This window comes from Lampetra planeri, chromosome 63, assembly GCF_965212315.1.
Source record: "Lampetra planeri chromosome 63, kcLamPlan1.2.h2, whole genome shotgun sequence".
NCBI classification, from domain to species: domain Eukaryota; kingdom Metazoa; phylum Chordata; class Hyperoartia; order Petromyzontiformes; family Petromyzontidae; genus Lampetra; species Lampetra planeri.
The window spans coordinates 2,070,486-2,087,378 of NC_136169.1; the positions used below are offsets into that span (position 1 = coordinate 2,070,486).

Sequence of the window (16,893 nt, forward strand, 5' to 3'; positions counted from 1 at the left end):
ATGTACTAGTGGTGAGTGTAGTGGTGAGTGTGCTAGTGGTGAGTGTACTAGTGGTGAGTGTACTAGTGGTGAGTGTACTAGTGGTGAGTGTACTAGTGATGTACTAGTGGTGAGTGTAGTGGTGAGTGTGCTAGTGGTGATTGTACTAGTGGTGAGTGTACTAGTGGTGAGTGTACTAGTGGTGAGTGTGCTAGTGGTGATTGTACTAGTGGTGAGTGTACTAGTGGTGAGTGTGCTAGTGGTGATTGTACTAGTGGTGAGTGTACTAGTGGTGAGTGTACTAGTGGTGATTGTAGTGGTGAGTGTACTAGTGGTGAGTGTACTAGTGGTGAGTGTAGTAGTGGTGAGTGTACTAGTGGTGAGTGTAGTGGTGAGTGTACTAGTGGTGAGTGTAGTAGTGGTGAGTGTACTAGTGGTGAGTGTACTAGTGGTGAGTGTAGTAGTGGTGATTGTACTAGTGGTGAGTGTACTAGTGGTGAGTGTAGTGGTGAGTGTACTAGTGGTGAGTGTAATAGTGGTGAGTGTACTGGTGAGTGTACTAGTGGTGAGTGTACTAGTGGTGAGTGTACTAGTGGTGAGTGTGCTAGTGGTGAGTGTACTAGTGGTGAGTGTAGTGGTGGTGAGTGTACTAGTGGTGAGTGTAGTGGTGAGTGTCGTGGTGGTGAGTGTAGTGGTGGTGAGTGTAGTGGTGGTGAGTGTACTAGTGGTGAGTGTACTAGTGGTGGTGAGTGTACTAGTGGTGAGTGTACTAGTGGTGAGTGTAGTGGTGGTGAGTGTAGTAGTGGTGAGTGTACTAGTGGTGAGTGTAGTGGTGGTGAGTGTACTAGTGGTGAGTGTACTAGTGGTGGTGAGTGTACTAGTGGTGAGTGTACTAGTGGTGAGTGTAGTGGTGGTGAGTGTACTAGTGGTGAGTGTAGTGGTGGTGAGTGTACTAGTGAGTGTAGTAGTGGTGAGTGTACTAGTGGTGAGTGTACTAGTGGTGAGTGTAGTGGTGGTGAGTGTACTAGTGGTGAGTGTAGTGGTGGTGAGTGTAGTGGTGGTCAGTGTACTAGTGGTGAGTGTAGTGGTGGTGAGTGTACTAGTGGTGAGTGTACTAGTGGTGAGTGTACTAGTGGTGAGTGTAGTGGTGAGTGTAGTGGTGGTGAGTGTACTAGTGGTGAGTGTAGTGGTGGTGAGTGTACTAGTGGTGAGTGTAGTGGTGGTGAGTGTAGTGGTGGTCAGTGTACTAGTGGTGAGTGTAGTGGTGGTGAGTGTACTAGTGGTGAGTGTACTAGTGGTGAGTGTAGTGGTGGTGAGTGTAGTGGTGGTGAGTGTACTAGTGGTGAGTGTACTAGTGAGTGTAGTAGTGGTGAGTGTAGTGGTGAGTGTACTAGTGGTGAGTGTAGTGGTGGTGATTGTACTAGTGGTGAGTGTGCTAGTGGTGAGTGTACTAGTGGTGAGTGTACTAGTGGTGAGTGTAGTGGTGGTGAGTGTACTAGTGGTGAGTGTGCTAGTGGTGAGTGTACTAGTGGTGAGTGTACTAGTGGTGAGTGTGCTAGTGGTGAGAGTAGTGGTGAGTGTAGTGGTGAGTGTACTAGTGGTGAGTGTACTAGTGGTGAGTGTGCTAGTGGTGAGAGTAGTGGTGAGTGTACTAGTGGTGAGTGTACTAGTGGTGAGTGTACTAGTGGTGAGTGTACTAGTGGTGAGTGTAGTGGTGGTGAGTGTACTAGTGGTGAGTGTAGTGGTGGTGAGTGTACTAGTGGTGAGTGTAGTGGTGGTGAGAGTAGTGGTGAGTGTAGTGGTGAGTGTACTAGTGGTGAGTGTACTAGTGGTGAGTGTAGTGGTGGTGAGTGTAGTGGTAAGTGTACTAGTGGTGAGTGTACTAGTGGTGAGTGTAGTGGTGAGTGTACTAGTGGTGAGTGTACTAGTGGTGAGTGTACTAGTGGTGAGTGTACTAGTGGTGGTGAGTGTCTATTTGTTTGTGTTTCTCCCTTGTGATGGTACTTTGTAGTATGAACGTTGAGATGTTTAAGGGGCACGGGGTGACCAATCAGGTCTGAATTGGTCTGTAATAAGGTCGGGCACTGGACCAGGGGTTGACAGCTCTGCTCATGTTGCATGTCAACTTGTTCGACCCAACTTGCTTCCTCTTAAACACCAAACGTGACCACGTCTGTAGCCGTCATGAGGAGTTGCCCGTCGTCGTGATACCGACCTTCTGCTCTTTGTAGAGTTCATGTTTGTGACGCCTCTTCTCTTTCACATCGGCCTTCTCCCTGGCGGAGAACACAAACAGCGAGCAGTACAATACCTGTGAATTGGTTTTTTTTCACCCTTTTATCTGGCAACAAAACTGACACCTTTTTTTACGAGGAGTCATGTTTGCATAGACCACAATACCTGCAGTCATAATGCAAACACAAAATACAACTCTGATAATGTATGCACTGTCCTTGAAGTTGATTGGTCCACACCCGAGCCAGCTTTCCTTAGAGCCTAGTCTCACATGGGTTGGACCAGATGACGCCAAAAGGCGCACAACTCAAAGACAATGCACCATCAGAGTATGAGAGCTTGGGGTAAGCATTTATACCATTGGTACCTCATTTGCCAGTAAAAAATATGATAATTGTTTTTTTTACCCTTTAATCTGGCAACAAAACTGACACTTTTTTCAACTTACTGGCAAATGAGGTACCAGTGCAGTACAACACATGTGAAGGCTGCCCACGGCACGCCAAGGGATGGTTCAACTTTGTGTACACACCGTTTCAGGTGCAGTACTCGTTTAAAGGCCAAAGTCGACCTCGGCGGGGGGGGGGGGGGTAAGGCCAAAAGACGCAGTTCAAATATTCGCCACCGTCATTGGGCCCCGTGTAGTCCAATTCGGCTTGCCGGCTTCGTAGCGCAGTGCGCTAACCACTGCGCCACCGCTCGTCACACGTGGGGCCCCCCACCAACACTCACGCATGCACCTGTGGGGGGGGGGAGGGTGTGACGCTCACGTCTGAGGCACAGCGGTCAGCTCGTTACAAATACGGATTTCTAGATTTGAAGCTTTCGTGACTGCAAGGATTCATATTCTTAGGTTTTTTCGGTAAAGTCACGTACAGCACAATTTTTATTCATATGGTAAGGTGAGGCTCACCTTCTTAAGCCTCACCTTACCATATGAATAAAAAGTGTGCTGCACTTGGCCCTTCTCCCCTCTCCAACCATTACATAAACGGAGTGGTAGCTCCTGAAATCTCTCATTTACTTGATACAGCTGTCGTGGCTGTGACGGTTCCACCTGAAGACGGAAGCTTGTGTTGCCTCCGAAACGTCGTGATTTTTATTTTATTTTACTTTTATTAATTTTAATGTTTTTACCTACGTGACTTTACCGAAACAACCTAAGAATATAAATACGGATTTCATGCCGGGTCGCATCAGGGTTCAGGGGGCGATTGTAACAATTTACAATAGTATACGACGTTTCGATAGCAACACAAGCAATTATCATCAGGTATAAATGAAATAGAAACACAAATCTAGTATACTTAGAAATGTAATGTAATACAACAGAGAGTCGGATAACATAACAGTCAACACCCTACCTAGTTGATTACGTTTCTCTGTGTGCCTATGTATGTGTCTCTCTCTCTATGTATCTCTGTGATATCTGTCTGCTTATATGTCTGTCTATACGTCTCTGGTTCTGTGTTTTATCTCTCTATCAAATTTTGCATTCTCAGGAAGAACGTAATCAACCAGGTAGGGTGTTGACTGTTATGTTATCCGACTCTCTGTTGTATTACATTACATTTCTAAGTATACTAGATTTGTGTTTCTATTTCATTTATACCTGATGATTGCTTGTGTTGCAATCGAAACGTCGTATGCTAGTATTTAATGTATTACTTTCTCTTTATACGTGACTTTACCGAAGGAACCAAAGAGTAATTCCTGCAGTCACGAAAGCTCCAAATGAAGTATAATTTACAATAGCCCCCTCATCCTCACAAACACACACCATGCGGTCAGAATTTCAGTCTGAGTAGACCTAGGCGTGAGACACCCACGACGAGAACGCTGTATTGTTCGCACGTTCCCTGCTGCGAAAGCCAAATGAAACGAAATGTTTAAGGCTGAGTCGACCTGGGGGACGAGGTAAATTTACAGAATGGAAAAAGATAAAGATCCCCCGTATAGCCTTAACAGACTGTAGGGGCAAGTGCTGCTAGCGAGTAGCACCTATGAAGGCCGAGGCAACCACACGCCACCTCACTACAATCATTCAATGCCGAGCCGACCTAGGGGCGAGACGGCGCGCACGAGGTGAACCCAACTCACTTCTTCCTGGAATCCTCCGCCTCCTTCAGACTGCGCATCGCCCGGTCGCGAGCCACTCCTTGGGATATCTCCTCGGGAGCGTCCCCTTCATCGTCTTCCTCATCATCATCGTCGTGTCTCAGGGGCTCTCCTCTCAGAGCCCGGGGAGTCGTCGGGGGAGCCGAGGGAGCCGAGGGAGACGAGGGAGACGAGACCGAGACCGCGTTCATCGCGCTAGCGTCGATGTCCACGTGTTGCTTCCTGCGCGCCGCCATGATGGATGTTGAGCGTTGGCTGTGGGGGTGGAGGAGGAGGTGGAGGAATCGATTCCGAAAATCGATGTGAGCGGGAAGTTTTGAACGGACCGGGTCGATTCGGGAATCGATGCTGTTGCTTCGTTAGAATCTGAATTTGTTTTAATCCTGCAGAAATCCGATGAGCTGTAAAGTTCTATATATTTTTCCCTCCTTACAGATGTTCTGGTAAGGGGTCATGGGGGGGGGGATTCAGAAAGTTACAACAAACAATGCAGGGAGCTGGACCGGTACCGCCTGGATCTCTGTGGTATTTAGGAGGTCCGGTGGACCGGCTCTGGCTCCTGCCACCATGAGGGGTGGACAGTCCTCTACTCGGGGCAGGAGACTGCCAAACAACAGGGAATGGCTTTTCTTCTGAGCAAAAGAATGAAGGGGGCGTGGGAGTGTGGCGGTGATGTGCGGGAAGCTGTAAGCCCCAGGCTACTTTGGGCTTGCCTTCCCATCAACCAGAGGCGAGGAGTGGTGGTCGTGGTTACTTATGCCCCCACCGAAGACGAACATCCGTGGAGGGATGCAGGCAAGGCCGATGAGTCAGATGCCTTCTATGACCTCCTGTCACAGATGCGAGCTAAAGTGGCTTCTCGGGATAGAGTCATCTTGTTGGGTGCTTTATTGACCTGGTCAAAGCCTATGATACCATCAGTAGGCCTGGGCTCTGGGTTGTTCTTCGTGCTTTCGGAGTCCCTGACTCTCTGCTCACGATCATTAAGGACCTTCATAATAGTGGGCGGGCCAGGGTAAAACTACGTGGTCGGGAGTCGGAGTTTCCCTGTTCACCTTGGGGTGTGATAGGGATGTCCTCTGGCTCCCACATTATTTAACATCTATTTCGACCACGTAGTTCGTGAAGCCTTCGATTGCTGTACCAGAGGAATTTCCATCTGGTACAATGGGAGGCTGATCGATGCCCGGGTCTGGTCAAGGAATGGCTCCCTATTGGTCAACCACGTTATGTATGCCGATGATTTGGTAATAGCTGCTCACTCACAGGAGGAGTTTGAGGCGCTGCTGCTGAACTTGGAGTGTGCCACTACGAGGTGGGGCCTTACCATCAGCCCCACCAAAACTAAGCACCTGCCTGGGTATTTTGTACTATCGGACACTCCACCCCCACAACACCCAATTGATGGGGCAGTTGTGGAGAGAGTGGAGAGTTTCCCATACCTGGGCAGTGTGCTCATGACCGGCTCCGGTTTGACAGCAGAGATCTCACTCCGAATCAGTCTAGCGGGATTATCTTTTCATCGGTTGCGTAATGCTGTGTGGAAGCTACCTGGTCTGTCGCTCCGCACGAAGCTTCAGGTCTTCTCGGCCACAATCATGCCCTCCCTTCTCTATGCTTGCGAAACGTGGACCCCCCCTAATGGAACATCTTCGTCGGTGAGAAACATTTAGGCTGGCCTGCCTACGATCCATCCTGGGTTTAACCAGGCTGGATTGTGTGAGGAGCTCACAAATCCTTGAAAGATCTGGACAAAGTCTCATCGGTGAGCTCCTCCGGCAGGCAAGGCTGCATTGGCTGGGTCATGTAGCCCGCATGCCCAGCCACCGCATGCCTAAACAGCTTTTGTTTGGCTGGATAGAGGGGGCTAAACGGGCGCGGAACGGGCTAGAGAAGAGATGGAGTGATGTGGTACAGGAGGATGTGGAGCAGAGTGGACTTTCCAATCACCGGTACCAACGGCGTCAAGATCGGCCTCTGTGGAGGAGGCTCGTGAAGGACGCTACTGGGCAGTTGGAGGCAGTCACCCTCCAACAACAACGGAGGGCGGAGGAGCTACGCTCACAACAACGAGCGGAGTGCCGGGTGGCTAAAGCACAGCAAGTTGGCACAGTAGTGGGCACCGGTGGTGCATCAGCCAGTCATCTCGGTCATCTCAGTCATCTCAGTCAGTCGACCCGTGGCACCTGCTGGGTCTGCCCCGTGACCTCCTGCTCCCAGCGGGCGTTCGACACTTCACGTGGCCTCAACGTGCACCTAGCCTGGCACAAGCGTCGTGGTGACGTCACCGCCACTTAGTGGCGAATCGCGGTTGTCGTTGTTGTTCTTCCCTCGTGTGCCGTTCCGCCCTTTATTGGTGCTCGCCAACAGCACTTGACCCAACCGTCTGTTAGAGGCTGCACGGGGGATCTTTGTCTTTGGGGAGCGGTTAGCGCTACGCTGCGCTACGAAACCTTGCGGCCCGGGTTCGATTCCCGCTCACGGCCAACACCATGAACCGGTCCTGGGCCTCCCCTAGGTCGACTCAGCCTCAAATGAGTACTTGGTGCGGTGTGTAAACATCCGCTACTGGGGAGACAAAGGCGGCCTGGCGTGGTGTTGGCCGCCCACTTCCCTCCTGTAGCGTGCCGGCCTTCATAGGTGCTCGCTAACAGCACTTGCCCCTACAGTCTGTGCAGGCTATACGGGGGATCTTTGTCTTTGGGGAGCGGTGGTGTAGCGGTTAGCGCGCTGCGCTACGAACCTGTCTACCCGGGTTCGATTCCCGCTCACGGCAAACGCCGGTGACGATTATCTGAACCGGTACCTGGGCCTCCCCTAGGTCGACTCAGCCTCAAATGAGCACCCGGTGCGGTGTGTAGTAAACATCGCCACTGGGGAGACAAAGGCGGCCGGGCGTGGTGCTGGCCACCCACCCCCTCGTGTGCCGTGCCGGCCTTCATAGGTGCTGCTCGCTAACAGCACTTGCCCCAACAGTCTGTTAAGGCTACACGGGGATCTTTGTCTTTGTTCTCATCTCAACCGCATGTGGTGGCGAAACCCAAATCGTCGCAACAGCTGACGGCAATTGCATCAGCTGGGAGTTGATCGAGGACAGATCCATCGATTCGGCGGGAATCGATTCCCAATTTGCGATTGGATTCAAGCATCGATTATGTATACGCACATTGAGATTTTATCGAAGAGGCGTTGGACAATTCGCAATTATTATTTATGATCCACAATCGATTGATGGTTTGAAATTGCGTGGCAATGGCTTGCAGCGCCTCGCATTAATCGATTCGATAATCTCATCGATTGCTTTTCGCGATTATGTTTATGCGTTGGCGGTGTCTATCGAATATTTCGCAGCTATCGATTTTCCGTGACCCAATTGCATAGAGCATACCGGCGTGAATCGATCATTATCGATTATATACGCACAATTCCAAGCCCGTAATGGAAAATCAGCGTTGGAATCGATTCAGATTCGATTGTAAAATTCGATTCCAGTCGATACCCATCAACTACTTTTAAATATATAAATAATCCGCCCGATAAACACGGCCACGTGGTCGGAGGAGCCCCACGTGCTCACGCCTTCGACGAATGGCAGCCGACTTGGGGAGCGCCTCAACCAATCAACACGCGGCCTTGCGGCGCGGACGTGGTCAGACTTCGACCAATCAGCGGCGAGGGATTTCCGCGAGGCGTGGCTAAGCCACCACGTTGTTACGTTTTGCCCAATCGCGTGGCCGTATTTGGGAGCCAATCGTTGCGTGGGGAGAGGGAGGGGGGGCAAAGGGGGGGAGGGGCGGACAAGGTGGGGAGGGGTGACAAGGGGGAGGGGGGGTTAAGTGGGGGAGGGTGGGATAAAGGGGGGAGGGAGTTAAGAGGGGGGGGGGGTTAAAGGGGGACAAGGGGGGAGGCGGAGTTGCCACGCGGCCAAAAATCACCAACAACCAATGGCGCTGCAGAATGATTACGTCACGTTGGGCGCACATTGACCAATCGCATCACGTCCTCGGTCCCGTTTGACAGCTGGAACAGTGGGGGGGGGGGGCTAGTGTGGGGGAGGAGCTAGCGAGTCAAGGGGGAGGAGCTAGCAAGTCAAGGGGGAGGAGCTAGCTAGTCAATGGGGAGGAGCTAGCGAGTCAAGAGGGAGGAGCTAGCGAGTCAATGGGGGAGGAGCTAGCGAGTCGAGGGGGAGGAGCTAGCGAGTCAAGAGGGAGGAGCTAGCGAGTCAATGGGGAGGAGCTAGCGAGTCGAGGGGGGAGAAGCTAGCGAGTCAAGGGGGAGGAGCTAGCGAGTCAATGGGGAGGAGCTAGCGAGTCAATGGGGGAGGAGCTAGCGAGTCAATGGGGGAGGAGCTAGCGAGTCGGGGGGGAGGAGCTAGCGAGTCAATGGGGGAGGAGCTAGCGAGTCGAGGGGGAGGAGCTAGCGAGTCGAGGGGGAGAAGCTAGCGAGTCAATGGGGAGGAGCTAGCGAGTCAAAGCGGGAGGAGCTAGCGAGTCAATGGCGGAGGAGCTAGCGAGTCAAGGGGGGAGGAGCTAGCGGTATGAGGGCGGGGCTATGGGCGGAGCTAGTGTTGGAAGCGTGGCTCGGGGGCGTGGTCTATGAGGTATTAGGGGCGGGGCTGGGTGGGGGGGGTTGTCAAATCAGTCAGAGACAGTTAAAAGATCGCGAGTGGTGATGCGTGGTTGTGGGCATCAAACATTTTACAACGCCACTCGTTTCCTCGTGTGCTCATCGTTTAAATAAATCAATTAACGCGCAGGATTAGAGCCTGTACGAGCGGGCGTGTTTACAAGCAGACGCCGGTGGCCGACTGAGAACAGAAATTTACTTGACACGTGGCCGCTAACGGGGCCTTTGCCTCGACTGGTTGTAGGCTGTGTGTGTGTAGGGGGTGGACACCCACGTGGGCTTTTAATTTTGTGTCTCCGCCGACACGATGAGTGTGGGATTCATCGGCGCCGGGCAGCTGGCGTTCGCCCTGGCGCGAGGATTCACGGCTGCGGGTGAGTGTGTGCACCTAGCCTGGCACGGTCGTTTCATCACCCTGTGTGTGCACCCAGCCTGGCACGGTCGTTTCATCACCCCTGTGTGTGTGTGTACCTAGCCTGGCACGGTCATTTCATCACCCTGTGTGTGTGTACCTAGCCTGGCACGGTCATTTCATCTCCCTGTGTGTGTGTACCTAGCCTGGCACGGTCATTTCATCACCCCTGTGTGTGCACCCAGCCTGGCACGGTCGTTTCATCACCCTGTGTGTGTGTGTACCTAGCCTGGCACGGTCATTTCATCACCCTGTGTGTGTACCTAGCCTGGCACGGTCATTTCATCTCCCTGTGTGTGCACCCAGCCTGGCACGGTCGTTTCATCACCCTGTTGTGTGAGTGTGTGTGTACCTAGCCTGGCACGGTCATTTCATCTCCCCTGTGTGTGTGTGTACCTAGCCTGGCACGGTCGTTTCATCTCCCTGTGTGTGTGTGTACCTAGCCTGGCACATACCCGTGAGTGCACCTCGCCTGGCACGGTGATTTCACCTCCCCTCTGTGTATGCACCTTGCCTGGCACAGTGACTTCACCGCTATCCGTGTGAGAGGCTTGAATCTCCTAGGTGGACTCGGCCTAAAACACAAAAATACAGTACGGCTGCCTTTGACGATGCATTGCCGGAATGAATGCCTCCCCCCACGGCGTGCCGGTGCTTCATTGACCATACTTCACCACACTGGTCAATGCAAGGGGTGGGGGGAGGACCAGATGACCGGTTCGCTCATCGCTCGCCAACTCATGACGACCCATCAACAACCTAACATCGTATTCTTGGTTCTTTCGGTAAAGTCACGTAGAAGGGAAATAATAAAATAATATAAATATAAAACAATACCCTGAGTGGTACTCGGAGTTCGTAGGGGGCTGTGTGGTTAACCACTGCGCCACCGCTCCCCCCCCCCCCCCCGCCTTAATGCAATGCGGGACATGCAAACGACAGACGATGTTGATCGCTTCCCCCACCCCCGCATCACCCCGAGCCCAAAAGCATCGAGGCCACGCGGTGCTGCGGACACCTGCCACGTGGCTTGACAGGACCTCGTGTCCCCAGCCTCCAACTTGAGAGTGCCACTTCATTACAGGGGAGTGGTGGGGGGGCCCACACGGCCCACACTGCAGACTCGAACCCAGATAGGTGGACCCACGCCCCAGATTAGAACCCAGATAGGTGGACCCACACTCCAGACTCGAACCCAGATAGGTGGACCCACACTCCAGACTCGAACCCAGATAGGTGGGCCCACACTCCAGACTCGAACCCAGATAGGTGGACCCACGCCCCAGATTAGAACCCAGATAGGTGGACCCACACTCCAGACTCGAACCCAGATAGGTGGACCCACACTCCAGACTCGAACCCAGATAGGTGGACCCACACTCCAGACTCGAACCCAGGTCGGTGGACCCACACTCCAGACTCGAACCCAGATAGGTGGACCCACACTCCAGACTCGAACCCAGGTCGGTGGGCCCACACTCCAGACTCGAACCCAGATAGGTGGACCCACGCCCCAGATTAGAACCCAGATAGGTGGACCCACACTCCAGACTCGAACCCAGATAGGTGGGCCCACGCTCCAGACTCGAACCCAGATAGGTGGGCCCACACTCCAGATTCGAACCCAGATAGGTGGACTAAGAAGACTCCAGATCCGAACCAGTGACTCACGGCCTACCCGTACCCGGCCTCACCAGGGTCGCAAACGGGTACCCGTACCTGTACCTGGCCGGGTACGGGTAGCCGGGTATCGGGTAGGGTACGGGTATCGGGTACCCGGTTGCGACCTCTGCCCTGTACTCTGCGGGTGTATTCACCATCAATGTGCCCGTCTGCTTGGAATCCGATTTTGTTTGTAAAGAGTAGGAGGCCATGCGTACCGTCTACGCCAGTGCACATTCAATTTCACGTGAAATATTTTACCACGATCGAGATTCTACTCTCTTGTTGTTGTTGTTTCACAGGCGTCGTGGCCACGAACAAAATCATGGCCAGCTCTCCGGACTTGGACCTGCCAACAGTGACCAGCTTAAGGGTGCGTTGGGTTTAATATAAAATATATATCTTGCATGGACCCAACTGCTGTTTCCATCACCACTACCACCACACTTCTGCCCGACGTTTTCTCCCCTCCGCCAGCAGATCCTGCGAGTTGCTGCTGTTCGGTTGACACGCAGCGACCTCCCAAAGAATCCAGCCTCACAGTGTATCCCACGTCTGCTCTCACAAAGCTCTTCTCTCCCCGTTGGCATACCTGCCAACCCCTTATCAGTGCCCTACCTTATTACAGACCAATTCGGACCGTATTAGTCACCCCGTGCCCCTTACACATCTCAACGTTCATCCTACAAAGTCCCATCACAAGGGAGAAACACAAACAAATACAGTAAAACCTTGGATTGCACGTACGTGTTCACACATGCGTACGCACACGTGCGTGTTCACACGTGCGTGTACACTTACGCGTACGCACGCGTGCGTGTTCACACGTGCGTGTTCACTTACGCGTATTCACACGTGCGTGTTCACACGTGCGTGTACACTTACGCTTATTCACACACGCACACGTGCGTGTTCACACACGCGCTTATTCACACACGCGTGTTCACACGTGCGTGTTCACTTACGCGTATTCACACACGCGTATTCACACACGCGTATTCACACACGCGTGTTCACACACGCGCTTATTCACACGCGCGTACGCACACGTGCGTGTTCACACGCGCGTAGAAGCTGGGAGTGAACGTGACGAGGAACAACCAGGACACGGTGAGAAACAGCGACATCGTCTTCCTCGCCGTGAAGCCGCCCATCATCCCCTTCGTGCTCGACGAGGTGGGCCCGGAGCTCGGCGATCGCCACCTCATCATCTCCTGCGCCGCCGGGGTCTCCATCAGCTCCGTCGAGAAGGTGGGGCTCGGGGTGGGGGTCACGGGGTGGGGGTCACGGGGTGGGGGTCACGGGGTGGGGGTCACGGGGCTTGGGGCTCGGGGTGGGGGTCACGAGGCTCGCATAGAGACCCACAGACTCACACAGAGACCCATAGACTCACATAGAGACCCATAGACTCACACAGAGACCCATAGACTCACACAGAGACCCATAGACTCACATAGAGACCCATAGACTCACACAAAGACCCATAGACTCACACAGAGACCCACAGACTCACACAGAGACCCATAGACTCACACAGAGACCCATAGACTCACATAGAGACCCATAGACTCACATAGAGACCCATAGACTCACATAGAGACCCATAGACTCAAACAGACCCATAGGCTCGCATAGAGACCCATAGACTCGCAGAGAGGCCCATAGACTCACATAGAGACCCATAGAGACCCATAGACTCACACAGAGACCCATAGACTCACACAGAGACCCATAGACTCACACAGAGACCTATAGACTTACATAGAGACCCATATACTCGCATAGAGACCCATAGACTCTCATAGAGACCCATAGACTCACATAAAGACCCATAGACTCACATAGAGACCCATAGACTCACGCAGAGACTCATAAACTCACATAGAGACCCATTGACTCACGTAAAGACCCATAGACTCACACAGAGACACACAGACTCACACAGAGACCCATAGACTCACGGAGAGACCCATAGACTCACACAGAGACCCATAGACTCGCATAGAGGCCCATAGACTCACATAGAGACCCATAGACTCACACAGAGACCCATATACTCACACAGAGACCCATAGACTCACACAGAGACCAATATACTCACACAGAGACCCATAGACTCACACAGAGACCCATAGACTCACATAGAGACCCATAGACTCACATAGAGACCCATAGACTCAAACAGACCCATAGGCTCACACAGAGACCCATAGACTCACACAGAGACCCATAGACTCACACAGAGACCCATAGGCTCGCAGAGAGGACCACAGACTCGCATAGAACTTCTTTCACACCGTACATAGCCAACCGTGCTAATCCACATCGAACGACGGCAACAGCCGGCGGCCGCTACGAACTCGCTGGTGACGTCACCGGCGCCAGGCCGGGTGCACGACCTTCCCCGCCCAACGCCCCCCCCCCTCCGCTCGCTCCGCCTTCCCCTAATCCGTTCCCGCGCGCAGAAGCTGAGCGTGTACCTGCCCTCCCCGCGCGTCGTCCGCGCCATGACCAACACGGCGGTTATCGTGCGCGAGGGCGCCACGGTGTACGCGCCGGGCACTCACGCGGAGGCGGAGGACTGCCGCCTGCTGGAGCAGCTGATGGGCAGCGTGGGATTCTGCACCGAGGTGGAGGAGGACCTCATCGACGCCGTCACGGGCCTCAGCGGCAGCGGCCCCGCCTACGTGAGTTCCCCACCCACCCACTCAATCACCCACCCACCTACCAAACCACCCACTTACCCACCCACCCAACTACCCACCCACCCAACTACCCACCCACCTACCAAACCACCCACTTACCCACCCACCCACCCAACTACCCACCCACCCATCTACCCACCCATCTACCCACCCACCCACTTACCCACCCACCCACCCAACCACCCAACCACCCACGCACTCACCCACCCACCCACCTACCCACTCACCCACCTTACCTACCCACCCCGTCTTAAGAGCGCGTGTTGAGATTGCGTGTTAAGATTGCGCGTTGAGATTGCGCGTTAAGATTGCGCGTTGAGATTGCGCGTTGAGATTGCGCGTTGAGATTTCGCGTTGAGATTTCGCGTTGAGATTGCGCGTTGAGATTGCGCGTTGAGATTGCGCGTTGAGATTGCGCGTTGAGATTGCGCGTTGAGACCGTTGCGTTGTGGCCGCCGCGTCGCTGCGCAGGCGTTCACCGCGGTGGATGCGCTGGCTGACGGCGGAGTGAAGATGGGGCTGCCTCGCCGCCTCGCCGTGCGACTCGGAGCGCAGACGCTGCTGGTACGAGCGGCCTGCAGGACTGCGTGCGTGTGCGTGTGTGCGCGTGTGTCTGTGCGTGTGCATGTGTGCGTGTCTGTGCGTGTGTGTGCGTATCTGTGTGTGTGTGTGTGTATCTGTGTGTGTGTGTGGGTCATAGTGGGGAGCGGTGGTGTAGCGGTTAGCGCGCTGCGCTACAAACCCGGCGACCACAGTTCAAATCCCGCTCACGGCCAACACCGGTGACGATTATCTGAACCGGTCCTGGGCCTCCCCTAGGTCGACTCAGCCTCAAATGAGTACCTGGTGCAGTGTGTAAAAATCATCGCCACTGGGGAGACAAAGGCGGCCGGGCATGGTGCTGGCCATCCACCCCCTTGTTTGCCGTGCCGGCCATCATAGGTAATCGCTATCAGCACTTGCCCCAACAATCTGTTACAGGCTATACAGGGGATCTTCGTCTTTTTTTGTGGGTCATTTAGCCAATACACACGTGCATGTGGTGGTTGGGCATTCCATTGCATGCCCAGCCACCACGTGCCCAAGCAGCTTCTGTGTGGCTGGATATAACGGGTTCAATGGGCACGACATGGGCTGGAAAAGAGATGGGCCCATGTGGTGCAGGAAGATGTGGAGCTAAATGGACTTGCTGAAGACTGGTACCAGCAGTGTCAAGATCGGCCTCCATGGAGGAGGCTTGTGAAGGACGCTACTGGGCAGTTGGAGGCAGTCGCCCTCTAACACTCGTACAACAATGAAGGGCAGAGGAGCGACGCTCACAACAATGAGCGGAGTGCCGGGCGGCTAAACTGCAGCGAGTTGGCACAGTAGGGGGCACAGCTGGTGCATCGACCATTCATCTCAGTCAACCTATTGCACCTGGGTCTGTCCCGTGACCTCCTGCCAGCGGGCGTTCGACACTTCACGTGGCCTTAAAGTGCACTTAGCCTGGCACAAGCGGCCGTGGTGACGTCACCGCCACTTAGTGTAAGGATGCCAGTAGTTGTTGTTGTGCCCGTCAGCAATAGCTCACGTGGCCATTCTGCCCCCGCCCATGCCACTGAGAGAGACGAGAGAGAACACGCTCGCACAGCCCCGGGGCTTGAACTCGGGCCCCCTCGGAGGGTGGGGCTCGCCGCGCGTGCTCTCACCACCTCTCCGCTCAGGGGGCGGCCAAGATGCTGCTGACGTCGGAGCAGCACCCGGGGCAGCTCAAGGACGACGTCTGCTCCCCGGGCGGCGCCACCATCCACGCCATCCACCTGCTGGAGAGCGGCGGCTTCCGCAGCCTCCTCATCAACGCCGTGGAGGCCTCGTGCATCCGCACGCAGTGAGGGCCGCAAGCACACAGACGCCGCCGCCGCCGCACGGAGAGCGTCACACATCACGCAGAGAGGGAAATCACAAGTACCGTGTGCGGTTCATGCGGGCTTGATTTCCTTGCAGAACGTTTCTGTTTGGTGTTCGAACATACGAACACCTCCTGGCTTCGTGCCAGGAAGGGTAAACAACGATTATTATTGCTCACACGTGGAGAGAGTTAAACCGCACACCGCACAGACACCGCCACCACGAACGGCACAAAGGGAGGCAATTCCACGCGCGGACACGCACCGCAAACCGCACACCATGCCAGCGTCTCACCCCCCCCTCTCTTGCGGTTGTCGATCTCCCTACGTCCGCTGTAGGCAGCTGCGCCAGATGGCGGAGCAGGAGACCGTGTCCCCGGAGGCCATCAAGAAGGCGACGCGCACGCAGGTCAAGCAGGACGCCGAGCGCTCCGGGATCAACCTCTTCTCCAGCAAAGTGCCGGGGGGAACCAAGGCAGCATAGGGGGCGGGGGCACAGGGGAGACCGCCACTGCCCTAACACCCTGACCGGGTCTCAGGGTCAGAGTCTCCGTTGAGACTCGGCTCCAGGAGACCGGGTCTCAGAGTTGGAGTCTTGGTTGAGACTCGGCTCCAGGAGACCGGGTCTCAGGGTCGGAGTCTCGGTTGAGACTCGGCTCCAGGAGACCGGGTCTCAGGGTCTGAGTCTTGGTTGGGACTCGGCTCCAGGAGACTGGGTCTCAGGGTCGGAGTCTCGGTTGAGACTCGGCTCCAGGAGACCGGGTCTCAGGGTCTGAGTCTTGGTTGAGACTCGGCTCCAGGAGACCGGGTCTCAGAGTTGGAGTCTTGGTTGAGACTCGGCTCCAGGAGAGACCGGGTCTCAGGGTCAGAGTCTCGGTTGAGACTCGGCTCCAGGAGAGACCGGGTCTCGGGGTCGGAATCTCGGGTGAGACTCGGCTCCAGGAGACCGGGTTTTGATTTGGTTTTTATTTTTAGGTGCTCAGTTTTCCTTTCCCCTTCACTCGTGTGCCAACATCCCCAAGCGAGGACCCGCATGAACAAACAAAAAATATCGAGACTCGGTGAGGTTTTACGCTTCCTAATAAAGGACGCTATCGTTGTGTTCACGTTTAACCTCGTGTGTCCGTGTCCTATTAAACGTGTGGCGAGCGGTGGTCTGTGGTGTTAAGTGCACTGCGCTACGAACCCGGCGACCCGAGTTTGATTCCAGCTCATGGCCAACATGGGCTGACGGTTATCGGAAACCGGTCCGGTGCCTCCCCTAGGT

General features: G+C 54.5%; 2 protein-coding genes across 2 annotated transcripts in view; one reads left to right on the plus strand and one right to left on the minus strand.

Moving 5' to 3' along the window:
- The window catches only part of NOL7 (nucleolar protein 7), a 16,382-nt gene extending 11,742 nt beyond the window's left edge, over positions 1-4,640 (minus strand). Inside the window, exons 1-2 of the mRNA XM_078619582.1 lie at positions 4,315-4,640; positions 2,195-2,255 (exon numbers count right to left, since the gene is read on the minus strand). Coding sequence (XP_078475708.1) covers positions 2,195-2,255; positions 4,315-4,568 — 315 coding nt within the window. The 5' untranslated portion in view covers positions 4,569-4,640. The remainder of the gene's footprint in view (positions 1-2,194; positions 2,256-4,314) is intronic.
- Positions 4,641-8,963: 4,323 nt separating this feature from the next.
- LOC144736906 (pyrroline-5-carboxylate reductase 1, mitochondrial-like) lies at positions 8,964-16,739 on the plus strand. The gene is made up of 7 exons (XM_078619580.1): positions 8,964-9,332; positions 11,335-11,405; positions 12,104-12,283; positions 13,498-13,719; positions 14,209-14,301; positions 15,444-15,607; positions 15,966-16,739. Exons 1-7 carry the CDS (start codon positions 9,266-9,268, stop codon positions 16,108-16,110), a joined length of 942 nt encoding a protein of 313 aa, XP_078475706.1. The 5' UTR covers positions 8,964-9,265; the 3' UTR covers positions 16,111-16,739.
- Positions 16,740-16,893: the final 154 nt, after the last annotated feature.

Coding starts and splice junctions, on each gene's coding strand:
- LOC144736906 (XM_078619580.1), top strand. CDS start 9,266: ATGAGTGTGGGATTCATCGGCGCCGGGCAGCTGGCGTTCGCCCTGGCG. Junction 9,333..11,334: donor GCGAGGATTCACGGCTGCGG/GTGAGTGTGTGC, acceptor GTTGTTTCACAG/GCGTCGTGGCCACGAACAAA. Junction 11,406..12,103: donor CAACAGTGACCAGCTTAAGG/GTGCGTTGGGTT, acceptor ACACGCGCGTAG/AAGCTGGGAGTGAACGTGAC.